The sequence below is a fragment of the Sceloporus occidentalis genome, unplaced genomic scaffold, assembly GCF_023333645.1.
Source record: "Sceloporus occidentalis isolate IW3139 unplaced genomic scaffold, rSceOcc1.0.p SCAF_136, whole genome shotgun sequence".
NCBI classification, from domain to species: domain Eukaryota; kingdom Metazoa; phylum Chordata; class Lepidosauria; order Squamata; family Phrynosomatidae; genus Sceloporus; species Sceloporus occidentalis.
In genome coordinates this window covers 1,059,622-1,080,000 of record NW_028317116.1, presented here as the reverse complement: position 1 = coordinate 1,080,000, position 20,379 = coordinate 1,059,622, and the positions used below count along the sequence as shown (strand labels likewise).

Sequence of the window (20,379 nt, the reverse complement as noted above, 5' to 3'; positions counted from 1 at the left end):
GAGTGATGGGAGTGATAAAGGGCCATCGGAACACAGGAGTGATGGGAGTGATAAAGGGCCATTGGAACACAGGAGTGATGGGAGTGATAAAGGGCCATTGGAACACAGGAGTGATGGGAGTGATAAAGGGCCTCTGTACTTCTACTATGAAGAGATCCCATTAAAAAATCTGACGTTTCCAGCTACAATAGTCATTTATAACATTAACCCCGTCTGTGCTGGATTTGTGATCCATTTCATGTTATTTTAAGGGACAAAATTAGTGTTTCTTTCAAAAAACAAGGAAATTGCTAAGTGACCCCAAACTTTTGAACAGTCGTGTTTATATGACACTTTTAGGTTTCAAAGAGCGGGATAAAGTTATTTTATATGTAAAGTTTAAACAATTTTCCTAATCAAAGAGACCGCCGTATAAGGAACAGCAAATCATTCCAGAGTCTCTCTTCCCAAATTAGAAGACATCAGAGAACGTTCTAGTTGTAATTTTAGCACATTTTCAGACTTTATCTTGTGGCGGGTCGCAGTTTCTCTCTCGTGACATCGGCCGTCAGCGTGGAGTCTCGTCTCACGCGTGAATGTCTCATAATGATCCGCACCAGCAAGAGCGCTCAAGAGGTCAACCCTAACTGGGATCGGCCGTAATTAGAACGCTTTCTGGGGTCACTTCCAATCCGGTCACATAAGCCGGCACAGCAATGCCTTAAATGCCTGGAGATTTATTTTGAGGATGTTTCCTGTTTAAGGAAGAATTTATCACTCGTTTCCCCCAATTTAATACGGCTGCCCCGTGATATATATATTTTTATGGAGAAAACCACAAACTCAGCGTCCCATCAGACGACTGCTATGTAACGAGTAGTTTTGTATGTAACCAGAATCATGGATTCCTGTTATGGTAAGGAAAGGGGGTTTTAAGGTGCGAATCGATTCCTTCTAAAAATGTTACTTTACCTTTAAAAGCTTCATCCAAATCCTCCTTCCCAAACACAATTCCAAGGTCATGAATGGCGCAGGTATGAAACTGTACGCGGAATATGACATCACGGGCCGGGGTGCGGAACTTCTTGTGGTAACATTTCAGCTGGAAAGACAAGAAATAGCCGAATTAAGATATGTAACATACGGTTTGGAAAAGCAATAAATCTGGTCTAACAATATATATGAATGTTTATATATATATATATATATATATATATATATATATATATATATATTACATTTTATAAATATATATTTATGATACATATTATATATATATTTATATTTCTTATAAAAATGCTTGTATATATATATATATATATATATATATATATATATATATACACGCTAAATATTATATATATAGATATATTAAATTCTGCCAATATATTTTATGGTATATATAGAGATATAGGAATATATAGATAGATATAGATATATCATTATAAAAAATAAAATAATTTTTTTTCTATAATCTGTTTATTTTGCATTGAAAATACAGACAGATGCACTTATCCGACGTTGTAAATATGGAAATAGAGACAGCCCCTTACCAGTATGTCTCCTTTCAGCAGCAGACCGGGCTCGATGGTGATACAGATACTCGTCTGGCTGTCTCCCTGAACATTGCTGAGAAACAAAAAAAAATAAAAGTGACGTTTAACTGCGAGAAAAGTTTTCCTAGAATCCTCTGACGGAGATGCTCTTTATGTAAGACATACAATATAATTTAACGCGGACCCATTTCCTAAATAAATTTAAAAAATCATCTCCTATTCCTATTTCTTGCCAAGTCTTTGTATTTTAAAGGTCTTTTGAATGATTTTAGAACTGGTGCAGGACTCAGGTGAGGAGAAGGAGAAGTGCGGCTCCTAAAAGTCCCCAGAAACAACAGATAACATTTAAAGACATTAATTCTTCATATTTACAGATTTTAAAAAAGTTTCTTTTTTCCCCAGAAAAGTTAACATTTCAGATACAAATAACCTTAAACATTCTGTACTATAGACTCCCGCAGTATGTTTTTATATCGATGTATTTGTCTCCCTCTAGTGGTAAAAGTAGGTTAGAAATATTCCCGTTGCTTGCACTGTCCGTCTTTTTGGGGGGCTTTCTAAACCCCCACAGAGAAGAACCTGGTTGCCTGTTTTCGGACATTTATGCAAATTAATGAATTTGCCAAAATTCCTTGAAATTGGTACAAATCTGAGTTTCCGAGCCGACTCTAAGAAATTTATTGACTTATTGATCAGGGACATCTAACTCCTCAACGGAGACAACCTGTCACTATGTAGCAAATACATTTCATTACATTTTAAGATTTTAAATGATTTTTTATTGAAAGGAAGCAAAAAACAGGGCTTTATTTTAAGAATCAGGGGACTTACTAGATGCCAGACGTGTACACGGGCTGCATGGCCTGATAGATCTTCAGAAATGGACGGCAACCTGGCGAGGAAGCGGGAAAGACAATGAGGTTCGTTCAGCAGGGATGGAATATTCTTAAACGGAGCCCCCTAACTCGACGAGGGTATATAATGTAATGCCCCCCCCCCTCCCCCCAGCGCTCGCCGGCATCATGACTTCCGGACTCACCTCCTTTGGACTCAAAGTTTGGGATCCCGTGCATGATCACGTGGTGCAAAAACAGAGGCTTATTGTTCATCTTGATGGCCCCCGATAGGAGTCCGCTGAAGTAATGTATATACCTGGGGGGGGGGCGAGAGACACCAAAATATGTTTTACCGCTGGCATCTAACGTTTAACTAAACGCCGTAGATTTCTACATCGTGTAACTTAACCCCGAACCTTCCTGAGACGTGGAGGTGATAACGTCTTTCAAATTCCATAAATTATCAAAACGCCAAGAGAAAAAAAACCCAAGATAGAAATGTGTGACCGTGTTCTAGAATGTAGCAATATAATAATTATTATTATTATATAATTCAAATATATTTTAATAACAATAATATATATATATTTTAATAATAAATAATAAAATTATTATTATTCATATTATTATAAAATAATACAGGTAACTCTACTAAAAGTGATTCTGTTTTGATGATATGAAGAAAATGCTGCAGTTTTTTTTAACAAGTTATCTAATGCAGAATCCACGCATTCAAACATAATAGAACCAGCCGGCAGATCGGCCCCATCCGGCCCCTGTCTAGTCGCCCGTTTCTCCTGCTGTAACGACTCAAACCTTAATTGGTTGGTCTCGTCTTAGATTCAGGAGCCGTATGTCTATCCCATGCATGTTTAATACCCTCACTGTATTACCCCCTACCACTTCTGCTGGGAGGCAGTTCCACTTATCCACCACCCTCTCAGTAACGTAAAACTTGCCCACTAGATCTTCATATCGGCAGCAGGACATAGAGACTTGGTAAGGTAGCCATAAATTCTGTTAATTTTTATATTTTTTTTAAACAAGAAGATGAAGGCCGGAGGCACAGAGGTTGGATACGGACCTTTTCTGGGAGGGCTGAGCAACGGGGAGGACTTTATCTTCATAAAACCTTCTCATTGCGAATCTGTCCAAAGCCTGATCAGCACTGCGGGGAAGATACAGGACATGACGGCAAATTAAACAGACCGATACCTCGTATCAAACTATATCCTAGAAGACCTCGCGACGGCTCCTAATAACTGCAACAGGCATTATGATGGTTTGGATCAGATCTTTAGAAAACCCTCGGTTTGGGGATGAGTAATTATAGCAATTAAAGGTGCTGTTCCCCCTGCTCTGCTGAATGTAACATTTCTGTAACAAAACCCAGCATTACAAACAGCTTTCGCAGCACTGAAAACCCTTCCCAGGAATAATTCTTTCAGCACTGAGGTTATCAGCATAAGAGCGGAATAAACTTTTTACAAGTTTCTGTATTGGTTTTATGAGATTAAATCTTCAAAGCAAAGAATAAAATGACAGATCTGCTATGGATTATTTGCGCAAGGAATGTTTTGTCTAAGTGGGACGGAACCTTTAATACAACAAAGAATTTTATATAAACCAAACTCATTGTAACTAAAATGTAAATATTTTACATTCTGAAGAAAGACAGAATTTTGTATCAAACTCACAGGCTGTGACAGCGTGAAGCAGAACAAATTAGAAACCAAGTAACAAGAACATTCGAATGTCTATGAATGATTATTGTCACGTACAAGAAAGTTCAAAAGATTGGGGTAACACAGAAATCCAGCGCAGACGGGGTTAATGTTGTAAATGACTACTGTAGCTGGAAACGGCTGATTTTTAATGGAATCTCTTCATAGGTGCACAGAGGCCCTTTATCACTCCCATCACGCCTGTGTTCCAATTGCCCTTTATCACTCCCATCACTCCTGTGTTCCAATGGCCCTTTATCACTCCAATCACTCCTGTGTTCCAATGGCCCTTTATCTCTCCCATCACTCCTGTGTCCCAATGGCCCTTTATCACTCCCATCGCTCCTGGGTTCCAATGGCCCTTTATCACTCCCATCACTCCTGTGTTCCAATGGCCATTTATCACTCCCATCACTCCTGGGTTCCAATGGCCCTTTATCACTCCCATCACTCCTGTGTTCCAATGGCCCTTTATCACTCCCATCACTCCTGTGTTCCAATGGCCCTTTATCACTCCCATCACTCCTGTGTTCCAATGGTCCTTTATCACTCCCATCACTCCTGTGTTCCAATGAGCCTTTATCACTCCCATCACTCCTGTGTTCCAATGGCCCTTTATCACTCCCATCACTCCTGTGTTCCAATGGTCCTTTATCACTCCCATCACTCCTGTGTTCCAATGAGCCTTTATCACTCCCATCACTCCTGTGTTCCAATGGCCCTTTATCACTCCCATCACTCCTGTGTTCCAATGGCCCTTTATCACTCCCATCACTCCTGTGTTCCAATGGCCCTTTATCACTCCCATCACTCCTGTGTTCCAATGACCCTTTATCACTCCCATCACTCCTGTGTTTCAATGGCACGTTGTGTTCGCTGATCCAAGTTTAAGTTTGAAAGGCTAATTGATGATCAGAAAACCCTTTTTGTAATTATGTTACAGCCAGAAATGTCCTTGTTTGCCATGAAAACAGCTGAGTGACCCCAAACTTTTGAACGGTCGTATAAGTGAGGTTTCTTGGGGATTCTGTGGTTCCTATCCGTGTTCCCGGGGGCAGAAGCGATTTGAAATGAAGACGTGAGCTCTCTCATCGGCTCCTTCGGGACATGAAACTTTTACACATTTCACAGAAAGGATAAAGTGGTTATTTTTTATTTTTAAAGGAACTATAAGAAAGAACAGGGTGAGTTGGGGGTTGTGCGGTACCTGGCAGAGATGTTGCTGTAATGCATGTAAGCGGCAATCACCACGCCTGTCCGACCTCGATTACCCTAAAGGAAAGAAAACAGAAACTGAAGGCACGTCTGCGGCCGGAGGTATACACTGCGCCCATTGTGCAAAGAGGCAGAAGGAAATTTCGTTATGCGTTATTTCATCGCATACACCGGGAGGAGGCAGCCAGCTGGCATTCCAGCTACTGAAGACCACAACTCCCAACATCCTCAGCTAATAGCTATATGTACAGCTGCTCGGAGCATCTAATTCACATCATCCTCAGCCAACTGATGGAGAACAGGAGAGGTAGTTCAGCTCGACTCAAGCATTCATGGGCTAGGGAATCGTTGCTATTGTAGAGATTAACCATTCATTTGCTGGGTTACAAAAATAATTATTGTTATGAACCTGGGAGGGAAATGATAACGATGCAGAACGTGTTACGTGAGGGCAGAACGACTTCAAAGACCAAATTCCCCTGAAAATTGCTCAATAATATTTGTTTTAGAATCTGAACCGTTACTTTGTAACCACAAATGAATGTACGGGGTCATCAGATCGCCCCTGTAGCTTTAGGGGGGGGGGGGGTCGTAGGGTTTCCTATCTGCTGCAATATTATAGATTTCTCTGGAAGAAAAGCAAACTTATACGGAAAGAAACCCCCATATAAATAAATAGTGAATAATGAGAATTTCAGTTTGTTAACCCAATAAGACGCGGGTGATATCCGCTGCCAGACAAAGTCCGTTCAGTGAAACCTCCCTGTGATACCAGACCCCCAAAAACCCAAGGGTTCTGTCTGTTAGAGGGGGTATAAAATCAGTCTTGGGGCAGAAGAGACACCCTGCACGCGGGTCGCTGGGCAAACCGAATGTTCCGATTGGCAAAAAATGAACACATTTGCAGTAAATGGCCACAAAACATCATTATTAAGAAACACAAAATCTTCCGGCAGAACGGCCCCATTCGGCCCCCTCTAGTCGCCCGTTTCTCCTGCTGTAAAGGCCTGTCCCATGCATGTTTAATACCCTCACTGTATTAGCCTCTACCACTTCTGCTGGGAGTCTGTCCCTCTTATCTACTACCCTCTCGCAATAAATGAGAGGCGGTTCTTACCTTGTTATGGATGACGACTACGTTGTGTGGATCTGCATTCAGCCAGGTGTCCATGGCCTTGCAGATGCTGCACACCTTCTCCAAAGCCGGGGCGTGCAAGTCTGGCCACCCAAAGTCCAACACCTGAGAACAGATCAGGTTCTATCACCATAGGAACCACTGATCAATGATAAGACCCCATTATAAAAATCTATTTTTTTATACATAACACCCGGTTCTTTCCAGTCCAAACCCCCTCACCTTGGAATGGAGTTTTCCGATATCATGTCTTCTCTCCGACAGGTTAAAGATCTGTTCGAAAAAATAATATAACGATATAAATAACAAACCGAACGTTAGAGCTCAAAAAGTGCTGCAGGAACAACTTATTCATTTCAGTGCCAAGAGCTTGGAGCCCTTCTGCTTACCCCTCTGGCACTCAAAGAGTTAAAACAGAGAGGCGATAACCCAGTGGACCCAATACGTTCCCAGATATCAGCAGCTACGGCTCCGCACGGTATTCTACTCTGGAACGCTTTCGGAGCAGAGAGATTTAACATTTTCAGCGCCAGTCGTGGGTTCAATGCACTCCGCTGAATGCCGGTCTCCCCGGCGCAGGTTAAATCCTGGGGCGTTTCGCAATTTTTTTGGCAGGTAGCTATCCGTGATTTACTGCCGTCTGCACAGCGTTCCTTTAGCAGGGAACATTATGCCTACAAAATCAATCATTTGAATATTGATGATGTGCCGTCTTGTTCTAAGTACCTTCTGCCGCTCAGCTGTACAGAACAGGTCGTAAGAGGGCATTGTCGGCAGAATCCGGAGAGATAAAACATCACGGCGCACATCTGGGGTGGGATAAGGGGTTTTTTTTTTGTTGTTGCGGCTGTTTAGGGCATCTCTTCCAGTTTCTCGAGACTCACCAGATAATTGTCACCATGTTTCGACTTCAGCATGTGCGCCACCTCCTTCAGGTTCCGGCAAAAGTTGGCTTCTTCTGCGCCCGCTGAGAACGTGACGGAAATGATCCGCTCGGTGATGTAGGTAAGATCCAGCTCGCAGCTGTCCTCCATGGTGTGAATCAAGCTCAAGCTTCTAGAAAGAAAGAGCAGAATTATGACAAATCTAAGCAGAGAATTGATTTGATTTCCCACCAAGTTTGGGCTCATAAAACCGTTCCGTCTCGCTGATGAACCATCCGCCCCCTTCGGACGTCCCGAGCGGCGTGACGGTTCGTGCGAATGCTACGGAATGTAAGAGTCCACAATGACCAAACCTAAAATGTTCTTCAAGGGCTCAAGTAATTAAGAGCCGCGCGGATCACGTGAACGAGACCGAACACGCCATGCGCGACCCTACATCTCAACAGGAATCATTCCGCCCGGTGTCCTCTTCGTGCTCGGGAGATTTCCATGGTGAGTTTTACTCCGTCACATGAGATTAGAGGTATGTGACTAGCCTCACCCTCCGTGAGCTTGGAGGAAAGATACGAGCCAGCTGTCTGTGTGAGAGAGCACCGGCCATCGCCCAATTACTTCTCAATGCTGTTCTGTCTCGTGGGGGTTGCTTTTATTCGTGGTGGGCACTGGAATGCACTTCAAAAGTAACCCAAGGGGCAGCACTGAATGGACGTCTGCTGATTGGGGCTTCTCGTTGTGCTCTCTTACACAGACACCTGCGAAATTCAAAAGCTTGCGGGAAACAATAGCGATTCATTGTGGACCGGCTGGAACCCGCAGAACCCGAGAGGCTGGTTACATTATAGCACCGCCGATTAGAGAAGTCCCTCCAGCTGATAGCTCCGGAGCACAGAATCCAAGGCAAAAAACAGATTGTGGAGCTTTAATTGTTTAAAAATATAATTCCCAGCTCTTTCCAGGGAATCCTGTGTTCATTGAGCTCGGTTCCCCATTGGCCGAGTTGACATCAAAGTTAACCTTACAGCCAATCAGAAGTTCCGGGTCGTCAAATTCTTTTAAAGTCCTCAAGATCAGCGAGATCCAGAGTTCGGCTTCTGTTATTTTTACCATTGTTATTTTTACCGGGAATTTGAAATTAATCCTAAAGAATGTTAGAAGAGCAACTAAAGGCATTTTTTCTTTAATTAACGCTTTGAGACAAAAAAAAACAACATTTATTTTTCCTTATTTTTGATAAAAGCAAATGTAAAAGCTGACGCTGACCGGCAATTCAAGGAGGTCCACTTATTCTAGACAGCCCTGGCATGGCTACCTGCGTTATGCCGAAAACACCAGCTTCTCTTTTGTTCTCCTGGTTTTCCGGGTACAGTCCTGCTCATCACACCTCATATGGAGGTATCTTTTGGGCCAAGAGTGCTTAAAATTACAAAAAAGGGCCAATGAGTTTAAAACATGTGGAGGAGCCCTGAGACAGAACGCCCAACGCAGACTGGTAGTCAACGGCTCATGACTGCGATGGGTGGACTCCTTAACCATGATTGATACTCTTGATTGGATCAACACTGGAAGCTTTCAAGACCTCAGGGGTTCCTATTCCAGATCCCGGTCCCAAAAAAGGTTAAACCTACGACCAGACACTCCACCTTCTTTTGGGACGATATGGTTATATCTACCTTGACCCCTATAAAGGTCAAGGCAGAGAATGGACCACGTTCTTCATATCAGAGCCGCGTAGGGGCAGCCGTTGCCCCTCCCTTCCCAGGTGAGAACAGATATGTATCGATTTATTTTCCACCTCCACGTGATACATTGTAACGGATAATCAACAAGACGAAACCAAAGTGTTCACAACATTGTGGCCACAGTGTGTTAAATATACAATATATATGGGCTTTATTTAACGGTCAGTGATACATTTATACTCTATAGTATAAGGCAAGTCCATAAATGGGAGGGGCCAAGATGTTTAAATCCCATTGGATTCAAACAATAACGCTGCCAACAATTCCGCCAGCCCATTGGACAGTCCGATACATAGGCTCCTAATGGCTTTTGCCCCAGCTAAAGTCACTTTAATGCAGACGCGCACGCTTACCTTGATGGTCTGCGGCGTGACGTGGTACTTCTGGAGGATTTAGTGGATCCCTGAAATCAACACAGAAAAAAAAATTCTGCAGTCAGCGATTTACAGACTACTTGTCACATACGTGTTCACTGAGCTGGGTACAATATGTTTGGTCAACATGTGAAATGTAAAAAAAAAACAACACAAACATGGAAACACAATCGGTGGCACACCGATCACACAATCCCGAGCAAAAACCACACAGCGCTTCTACCTCTATTCTACGTTAAATGCCCTGAATACACGGGCATATCCGACATTTTATATGTTGAAGGGCAATTTAAAAAAACATATGCCCACGGGGCTACAGCCAAACAAAACCCTAACCCTCCCAGTGCCAGAGGGAGAGGAAGCCTGTGGGATAAACCGATTTAAATTGATCTTCTGATTAAAGAGGCTCCAGGGATCAGTGTATAGAAATATACATTTAAAACGGCCTCCTGGTATTAGTCGTGCTGCCTTACCTTAGGGAAGCTGAGCGTTCGCACAAACCTTTGCCAGGACATGATTGCAAGCTCTTGTGACTCAGGAATAAACCTCCGTCTCTTAGGACCCTAAAATACGCCTGTCGCCCGACACTGGTGACTCCTCTGCTTCCCATTTATCGTTAAACCTCTCTATGTGTGACTCTTGGGGCAATTCTTTCCCATACTGAAAGCGGAGTGGCTTCTGATTCAGATCTATGTGCCCCGGGGTAACTCCGCTCTCCCTCCCTCTGCCTCCCTGCAGCAGAAGGGTCAGGCTCTTATCAGCTGATGTGAACAACAAATCTATTAACTCTTTCCTATCTGCCAACATATGCCAAATCCAGTGCTTTTCCCTTCTAAGGAAATCCATAAAGTAACAACTTCTCATTTAGAGATAGAGTTCCATCGCACCTATATTTCTCGAAAACACAAGAGAATCCCAAGCCATGGATCAAAGCCATTTCTTAACCCCCCCCAGGGTAAGATTTCATGACAGATTCCCACGTTTGTACACCCCCCCCCCATCACTTCATTTTGTGAATTCCAGACCTGCCAGGTGAGGAGGTTTGGTGGTGAAAATATAACAAACTCTAATAATTAAGGCAGAGGAGGAAGATAAGAACTTCAAACCATAAAACCCAACTGCTGCCCCCTTCATGGTGAATACCAACGAAAGGGGACTAAAGTGGCATTTTCAGCTCGATGACATCATTCCTCATCATCCATTGGAGAGCCAGGCGCTAACAGAGCATGACGAGATATTAAAGATTCGGAGCGGTTTGGAAGAAGTATTTGGTGGTAAGAACTGGACTTACGGTGGGTTCTACATGCTTCTGTGGACTCTCTGTGCTGATTGGCTGAAAGGAAACAAAAAATAAAGTCGATTAAGGTCTGATTATCATATAAGCCTCACAATAAACTCTTGGCCTTTCCGACAATCAAGGTCCAGCGGCCAGAGCCAAGAGACCCAAAAAACCTTCAGGAGGAAGAGCCATGGGGAACATCTCACGTTTCTTCACCCTCATGTAACGACTCTTGTATCTTAACCCCTTAATGACAAAGCCCATGTACGGGCTCAAAATACATCGTTTTCAATGGGTTTAGGGACCGCCCATTGTCCTTAAGGGGTTAATGGCGGGCAACTAGAGTTCAAAAATCGCCGCTAAAATACCCTCTTGACCAATAACATTTCATGAATTCCGGAGATGTAAACCTCAGCGGGTCACAGGCCTATCACAAATTAACAATCATATTGATTGACCTTTGGGTGAGACGGCACAGGCGGCCATCTTCAGCACCGCGTGGTATCTGGCGACACAATCTGGTACGGTTAATGTTACGTACCGGATAAAAGCTGCGGGATAAGCCATTTCTCCTGAATAATCTGTGCTCAAGCAGGGTCTCGTCTATCTGCTGGGTTTGCCAACCAAAAGGTTTTCTCCATGGTCTAATATGCCCAAGAACTTCTATAAGTCCCATAACCTTTAGAGAAGATCCTGTCCTTCAGATACCAACTTTATATTTCATTGCCATTAAACGATAATTCGGCAAGATCTTGGTCCCTACTTGACCTACACCGGTGGAATTAGCTTTATGGTCTGGCTAATCCGAGCACCAAAGAATTCCAGAACACTTTAACATATTTATTAAAACCATATTTGTTATCACAGGATGGAAGCAACAGAATAGAAACGTCTAGAGGATCTTGATACATTGTTATCTCCAAATTCCAACGCAGCTTCGCACCAAGAAATGGCTTCCATAACAAGATTTATATAAAACGTTACTGAAGGCTTCATTTCTACATCTTAACCACCCTGGAACATCGCCTGCTATGATTCGCGGTCCTCTGTAGCCCACATTTATTTTGTTTTGGTCTCCATGGTCCCAGAGAAGCGCGCGGCAGGTGGTGCTGCCAGCGTTTGGAGAGCTCTGCGTGATGGATCACGCGCCACCAGCGGACTGGGCTTTGGAGAACCGGTACATCTGCCGGGGGTTACTGGACGCCTTCCAATCAGAATCACAGGGCTACTGATCATCGGTGGGATTGCACAGAGACTTATGATTCATGCGGAGATCCACCCAGAAAATGTTACAGAAGCGCAGAAAATAGGAATTTTGAGAATTAACTCTCTATAGGCTTTATAAAGACGAGCAGAACCCTAATTATTAACGGGAAATACATTTACAGTCATCCCGATACCAGAACTTTCCTGTAATAAATATCTGGAGCTTTAATATAAAGGCAGTCGGAGAAGACATTTTTCGTAGAGAATTTTCACATCCAGATTTGACTTTTTTCCCCCCAAAAGATGGGAGTTCCTGCAGCTCAATTGGACATCCATGGTGAGCATCATGATCCTGTCTGAACTCAGTGGGCAATATGTGGAAGAGGGTTTGTGATAGGAACATACAATTTGCTGGCAGATCGGCCCCATTCGGCCCCCATCTAGTCGCCCGTTTCTCCTGCTGTAACGACTCAAACCTTAATCAGTCGTTGTTCTCGTCTTAGATTCAGAATCTGTATGTCTATCCCATGAGTGTTTAATACCCTCACTGTATTACCCTTTACCACCTCTGCTGGGAGGCTGTTCCACTTATCTACCAACCTCAGAGCAAAAGTAAGACTTCCTGGGCCTCTAGTTTTAGATTGTGGCATCTTGCTCTACACTTCTGGCTACCACCAAAGGGTAGGAATAACATATAATAAACCTTTATGCAATTTGTGCCCTATAGCCTACACTCAACTTTAGACAATGAGAGACTCCTAGATGCAGATATTGGGTGTCATGCACACTTTCACCATTAGGTGGCGAACATAAGTCGCAAGGGATGGAGAGACAGCGCGGGGTTATTTATAAAAGCGTTTTAAAAAGTCTTCGCATGAACAAGAAGATATCATTGGACGCAAACACAGAGAGAAGTTTAACTTCTCTACCTATAACTTTACTTTTAACAATTAAATTCTGGGTTAAAAGTTGTAAATTTGGTAAAATTCCTGACCGTTGTAGGTCTTGTGATGCCTGTAATCGTATCGTCCCCTGATATGGATCAAAACGTTCACTGGAGACAGATAACGCGGCGATCGATATCTCGGCTACATTCCTCGCCAAAATATTAGTCGAGACGTATTTTCTTGTTTCTATGTTAGGAAGTTACTAAGTAGCAACAACATCTGGGTCAGTAAATAAAAGCTTTGCTCCATAAAATTCAAATTTTAAAAAATGTTTATTTTTAATTTGTGGTCCTCCAATTCCCTTTTTTTTTTTCTTTCTTTTTTTTATAAGGTAAAAAAAATGAGAATTTTAAAAGAAAATCATATTCTATTAATACAAAAAAAAAAGCAGAAAAGGGGAATAAAATGTAAAAATATAAAAAAAAATATTAATAAACAGGAAAATACATAAAAAGCCTCATTTGTGTTACTAACAGATTAGAAACTGTCTGGAAAGTATATAATCCCAGAACCGCAGTGAAATATTTCGTGCAAACTGCGCGCTGTCTCGTCTCTCCAGGATGTAGAGATCAAAACAGAAGAAAACATTCCAGGCGTTTGCTTTTCTCCTTTCGGGAAGTGGAGTTTTTCTCGTTTTTGTTCCCCCCCCCCCCCTTACATTCCTGAACATCTCCGCGTGTTTCTAAACTCAGAGAGAATGCAACGCAAGGGCCGTCTGAGACCCGCTAAGCGGACGTCCTTTGGTGTCATTTTTGCAAACGATGTCGGGACCGCAGGAAGCGAAAGATGGTCTCTTCCTAAACGGAACCCCAGGGTGTATGTCGAAAATACATGTATGAGTTCTCGCTCTGTTATCTGAACCCCGATCTACTAGACAAACCCCCCGACTCCTTATCATACTGCCTGTGGGGAACAATAGAATGCCTGAGTCTTAATCACCCACCCAGACTCCCTGACTAATGAAAGTCTATGGAGGAATGGACTTCATTAGCATTGCCATAAAGCATCAGCTCAGTGTGGTGTTTGGGCCCAAAATATCACATGACTGACAACAACGGGGGCTCCCAGGTCTGCGGATAAAGGGAGTTTATTGAGGTTTTTGTTGATCTACAGCAGGACCGATTAAGGTTTGAGTCTTTACAGCAGGAACAACGGGCGACTAGACGGGGGGCCGAATGGGGCCGATCTGCCGGCGGGTTCTGTGCTTCTAGCCTTACATTTACATTCGGCGTTCTTTTATGTTCCGCGGGACGTTCGTAAAACATTCATGACGTGATCGCCCCGTCCCCTCGGATGAAATGGAAACCCAAATGGAAACTTTCAGGATTAAACGGCCGAAACCTCTGGGGATTTCAGGATTTTTTGATCTTCTGGGAAGGAGGTCTCTCCTCTGACTCGCTCTTTTCGGACGCGTTCACGTGGGGCCTCTGCGTTTATTTTCTGACGGTAACCACAAAGATATTAAAGTAACCCTTTGGCTGGCAGGCTGCCTCGTTAAATACATCTCATCCCAGGCACAAGGCTCCTATCGCGCACGCCTGCTGATGCGGTCAAAGTGCACATTTTGCTCGTCTCTGAGATAAAAGACGGTTCTGAGAGTGATTTGGAAACAATTATTAAAACCCTGGGGGGAGAAGAGAGAGAGAGGAGGGGGGGGGGGGGGCAGAGAGTGTTGTGGTTGGAGGAATAAGCCAGACGTCTATACCGCCATGTAATATCCAGATTATTACATCTAATGCCCTAAAAATACTGCAAATAATGACTGAAGAGCCTGAGCTTATCCAAACCATACATCTCTAGATTGCCAGCTCACAAGCCAAGCCCTCTTTCCCCAATGTATCGGTTCGTCTTAGTCTGTCAGTTCTAATTTTCTCAGACGCTTTAAAACGTATGGACTGTAAGATGCGCTACAGATATTGTTGGCGCCATATGAATAAAGTAATGATAATAAATGTAAATATCTCTGAATCTCTGCTCTGAGCCTTTTTCCTTTTCTTGTTATTTCTCGTCACCCATTTTTATCCTTTTTTTTTTTTATTTATTTTTTTTTCGGAAAATTAGTAGTTCCCCTTTTTTCACTGAAAATACTTTACCATTCTTCGTCAATATAAGGGTTCCATTAGAAAAAATCCACCCAAGCTCCTCCCAGGCCTATTGATGCCCCACCCTTTTCTTTCAAGGCATTTAATATTCCCACCTATGCCCCACCCACCACTGTCTATGCTCCACCCCCTCCTGACAGTCTAGCAGCGAAAATATTGTGTACATATATATTATTATTATTATTTTACTCTTCGGCAGCATATTATATATAGAATAGAATTTTATATATATTTTTTTATTTTATTTTGGGGGGAAGAGGCAGGAAAAGCAAACCCGTAACATAAACATAGTGCATGCGCGAGTGCGAGAGCGTTTTACGAGCGGCGCATATTCTCGTTATAATGCTGCATAAACACACGGGGGTCAAACGTTTATTCATAGCCACGTAAACATTCGCAGGAAAGGCAAGTTTATGATAAAAGGTTAAACCGAGGGCCGAGGGGAATAAACAAGACTTTTTTTTAAGTGGCTCCGGTTCTTTTAAAAGGACGCTCACCAAAAATACCGAATATCAACTTAAAAAAACAATAGATTCAGAATTCTGACAAGTAAAAGGAAGCTTTAAAAGAAATAGCGTGACGATAAAAAAGATATATATATATATATATATATATATATATATATATATATATATATATATAATACATTACAGATTGCTCTAGATTGTCAGCTCATGAGCCGAGCCCTTTTTACCTAACATTTTTTTCATTATACAGGGGCCGGTCACTGATTTAACTATACATTATACAGGGGGCCGGCTCGCTGATTTAACTATACTGTGAAGAACCATGTCACATTTACGTTATACAGGGGCCGGCTCAGGAGAAGGTCCCCTGGGTCTGCTCTTCATAATGGAGACTTAGGTCATGGAGATGAGACGTTCGAGTCTACAAAACGCCCAGACTAATAAACCACATTGTCGGGAAGAATGACAAAAACAGGAAGCTGTGTTTTTACTAATTTAGCTAATTTACAGCATGAGTAATGGCGCCCCTTCAATTAGCGCTAAGCGCGAGTGGGCGTGGCTTAATGGCCTCTTGATCCATACTTTGTGCCATCTGCCTACATTCCGTCTTAATTAAGGACAATATTATCCACAACGAAATGTAACTGCTGTAAAGAGCAGGAAATGATATTCACAAAAAAATAATATATTACCATTATTATTACCTTTTATTTATATTACACCAGCAATTCCCGCAGCGCTTCTTACAGTCCCTACATTCACGAGGTCTGGCAAAACTAAAACTGACAGACTGAAGAGGTAAAGAGGGCTCGGCTCGTGAGCTTACAATCTAGATCCTTACAGGTGCTCAAACCAAGTAGTATAAAGACATTTATAGTAACAAACAACACAATGAAATGTCTCTATCCGCATAATAAATACACTTACCAGCTCGTAATTGACGCGGGGAGTGCAGGGCGAGACAATCTGTAAAAAAAATAAATTAAAAAAAGCCGATTAATAACGATAATTTATCGAGAGCGTTCGATATTATCAGTAACAATAATAACGGATCAGGATTAAACCACCAAAATAACGAAAATCATGTATTTTATAAAATGTTTAAACCTCCAATTTATCAAAATATGATTTTGCAGTTTTTTGTGACAATTCATGCCACGGATTTGGTCTGAAACACATCTGTTACATGTATGTAAACATGCTATACAGGGAGTTCATTATCATCCGGCCTCTAAACAGTTACAATCAACATTTTTATCCAAATAATATTAAATATTTATCCGGATCTGGGTCCAGCCTCCCCGCCGGATTTATTAAAATCTGATTCACTGCTATAGAAAAGCCTTTGGGGTTATACTATATACATAGTTCCGCTCATATGATGTCATCAAATGTTATCGCTGCTTAGGTCGCAATAGTTATAGATACTTTAGGATAGGACGTTCCTGCCCCAAAGAGCTTACAATTTAACGGTGAGCTGGGAACCAATGTTACGGCCAAAGCTGACTGCATGACTTCATAATAAAAGCAATATAGTAACATCTAATATTATTATTATTTATATAGCGCAATCAAGTTCTGTAGCGCTGTACAATGGGTAGACTGGACATAACAAGTAGTATATAACATAACAATTTGACTTACAGAGACAACAGGTGAGGAGAGGCCGGCTCAAAGGAGCTTACATTCTAGTGATAATACCATCTGCTTTCCACCAGAGGAAGCACACAGTGGTAGATAAGCCCAACAACCTCCCAGCAGAAATGGTAGAGGGTAACACAGTGAGGGGATGTAAACATGCATGGGATAGACGTACGGCTCCTGAATCTAAGACGAGACCAACGACTGATTAAGGTTTGCGTCTTTACAGCAGGAGAAACGGGGGCCGAATGGGGCCGATCTGCCGGCAGAGAGTCTATATAGTATAATGGGTTTAACATGAAAACAGGCCTGCTGTAAACATATGATATAGAATGTTACTAAGTCGCACGTTGTTATTGTTTGCTTGTTTGTTTTGTTTTGGATTCTTTTGTTTGTTTTGTTTGTTTTTATAGCTCGAGTCTGCTCAGTTCTTCATATTTTACCCCAATACGCGATACATAGAGAGAGAAGAGATGTTTACGTATAGAATCAGAAGTCCTTATAAACGCGGAGATGCTCTGCGTTATAACGTCGTGTAGCCAGTTGGGGTCACTGTATTAACAATGCATGGGGAAGGGCTTTCCCCCTTATAATGTATATTTAATGCAGCGGGGCATTCCTCAATGCACCTACAAACAGTTTTAAACAACCTTATGTTTTTATCATGACTTTTCACCCTAATATTATAAAAAAGATATTAAAAATGAAGAAAAAAAAAAAAGGATGCATTGCGTGAAATCTGAAAAATGTATAAAATTAAAGCCAGACTATAAATTCTAATTTCTGCGCAGCCTCCCAGACTTAGAGCTTCTCTGCTAAAATAATGGAAATGTTTCAGCTTTCAAGCTTTAAACACTCGGTGGTCTTCAGGTCATTATTCCACGCAACGGAAATGAGGAGGTAAAAAAAATAAAAATGAATTTATTCATTAAAAAGATGAATCTTCATAATTCGGGAAATATTTGGCAATAAGAGACGTTGTCTGTAAATTGATCCGAGTAACGAGATTAAGAAGCAGCATTGCATGTCCTCTCGGGTCTGCCGCAGACACAGTTCTATTCTCTGGGGTCTAGCAGAGCATCGACGGTAATATGGAAACACAGTAATTTAATTCGGGGTCCGGCTCTTGAGCTGGCGCAGGCACATAGGGCGGCCTTTTATGTCAGCAATCTAGCAAAAGGCAGCAATGTCACGCTGACTGATCAACCAGCTTCCTGCTGCTACACAATTATCCTAAAAATAGTAGTTTTAGAAGAAAAAAAAAAATAATAATTATATATATATATATATATATATATATTCTGGATTTTTTCATGGGAATATATTTAATATTCTAGAGATTATTCCTTAGATTTAGATTCATATCCTCTCTTATATAAGAAGGTTTACACGTTGTGATCAAAAATATTAAAGTTTCATTTATTTGTAATAATGCTTTTCAACCTGAGATTAAGGGAACTCGTTTAATTAACTCTTCATGAAGTTCAAAAGATTGATACGTAATGAATAAAAATATAAGTTCTGCCTAAATTGTTGGTACTATATATAAATAAAAAAAATGTAAATAATTATAATAATAATAAAAAATGTATAAAATTAGCAACCAATCAAGATGGAAATATTATGATTCTTTAGGTTCTTTATCTTGGCAAATAGACTGGAACTTATATATAGATAAAAAAAAATATATATATTTTTTTTATGTAACTTCATAATCACCAAACTCACAATATTTGAAGATGGTTTGTAGAACACTTAAAAACACCAACACAGAACCTAATTGGTTGATGAGATGAAACGTGTTCAACCAATCAGCAAACATCAGCACATGATGGAGGTGGTGAGGACCTTGGCCAATTACCTGCTGATCTTTTAGCTTCTTTGCCTCTTTCAGGGATCATAGAACAAATCTCCCTCGGTTATACCATGGAGAAGACCCGCCACGGGTAAAAAAGGCCGTTATATTAAGTAGACGTTTGGGATTCTTCGAAGGAATGTATCAAATATGTAGCAGCTTGAAACTAAAATGTAACAAACGTTTCCGCTTTTTAATCACATCCTAAAGGGTGACCTCTGTCAGAATCCTTCTATTTCTGGGGAGAACATCGAGGTTAAGTTCACTGGAACTTGGCAGAAGTTTTGGTGGGAAGAAGGACTTCATGTGCATGGTCTACAAGGACATTTTTTGGTTACATAAAAGCAAATGCACATAAACAGTGTTTTCATCACCTATTATCTCCCAGGACCTTCCAGAAGGATCGGGCCAAGCTTTGGAGGATCCTGGGATCGTGTCCCTCAGCGGGGCTATGAATTATTCCCAAGATAATGTCAAAATATAAACTTTCATGGAATTTTCCATTTTATATTAAAACATTTTTTTATTTTTTTTTTAACCCTAATACGCAGTTATCCAAGATTACGAGTAAACGCAGGCGAAATGTGAAAACTATTTCAAGACTCATCAGAATGTTTCCTGTTTTGTGTCTCGCTGGAAACATAAGACAATTAATCATCTGGTTTTCTTAAACTCAGCAGATCATCGGTTTCGTTTGGTATAAATGATTATTTCTGGATCTCTAGAATCACGCTTCCTCAAACAAAACACTGTAAAGAGAACTTGCATTTCTTAATGCTTTATCACAGATAAAATCCCTGCTTGAATACAGGTGACCTAGCAATTCGGCTGCCGCCTTTGGCCAGTCGCTGCCATGGGATCTTTCTGATGGGTTATGTTTGTTACACGTGAGGTCCATATTCCTACAGCTTAATGGATGTGGTGGGCCGTCACCGACAGCTGAACGTTCCTTGAAACGCCTCGTCGAGCTCAAACCACCGCACAGGACTGTACTTGTCCTCTTGAAAATAGAAACCATTGACGTGATCAGGTTTTATTAATGGGCGACCTCTGTCCTCTTCATATTCCAAACCCAAAACTTTGCAGATGAGAAACTCAACCTCAACTCAACAGAGGTTATGGTTAAATCCCATCATGGGGTCTTCAGGACACGTTGAGTTCGACCTCATAAGGACCAGAAAATGACATCTCCACATCCAGTGATTAGGTGTAGAGTAAAGTATCAAGCAGAAGGTAAACTGTATCCACCCAACACGGAAACATCGTATCAAGAGCAGAGCGTCACCAGAGGATGTATCGCGTAGGGATGCGGAAACACAATGTCCATGGAGGACTTTACATGAAATATCAGCATTTGTCAGCCATGCCAGATGAGTAAGGAAGCGGATCTTGTGGGTTCTTCAGGGCTGGCACCGAGAGGCTCTGTCTAATACTATTGAT

The 20,379-nt window shown here is 41.7% G+C and overlaps 1 protein-coding gene across 1 annotated transcript in view; it reads right to left on the bottom strand.

Annotated features, from left to right (window-relative positions):
* LOC149281296 (tensin-1-like) overlaps positions 1-9,435 on the bottom strand; it is a 51,787-nt gene extending 42,352 nt beyond the window's left edge. Inside the window, exons 1-10 of the mRNA XM_089499484.1 lie at positions 9,422-9,435; positions 7,330-7,501; positions 6,668-6,718; positions 6,428-6,550; positions 5,303-5,367; positions 3,456-3,539; positions 2,575-2,687; positions 2,367-2,427; positions 1,533-1,608; positions 952-1,081 (exon numbers count right to left, since the gene is read on the bottom strand). Of these exons, the coding sequence (XP_089355610.1) occupies positions 952-1,081; positions 1,533-1,608; positions 2,367-2,427; positions 2,575-2,687; positions 3,456-3,539; positions 5,303-5,367; positions 6,428-6,550; positions 6,668-6,718; positions 7,330-7,479 (853 nt within the window). The 5' untranslated portion in view covers positions 7,480-7,501; positions 9,422-9,435. The remainder of the gene's footprint in view (positions 1-951; positions 1,082-1,532; positions 1,609-2,366; positions 2,428-2,574; positions 2,688-3,455; positions 3,540-5,302; positions 5,368-6,427; positions 6,551-6,667; positions 6,719-7,329; positions 7,502-9,421) is intronic.
* Between the last annotated feature and the right edge of the window lie 10,944 nt (positions 9,436-20,379).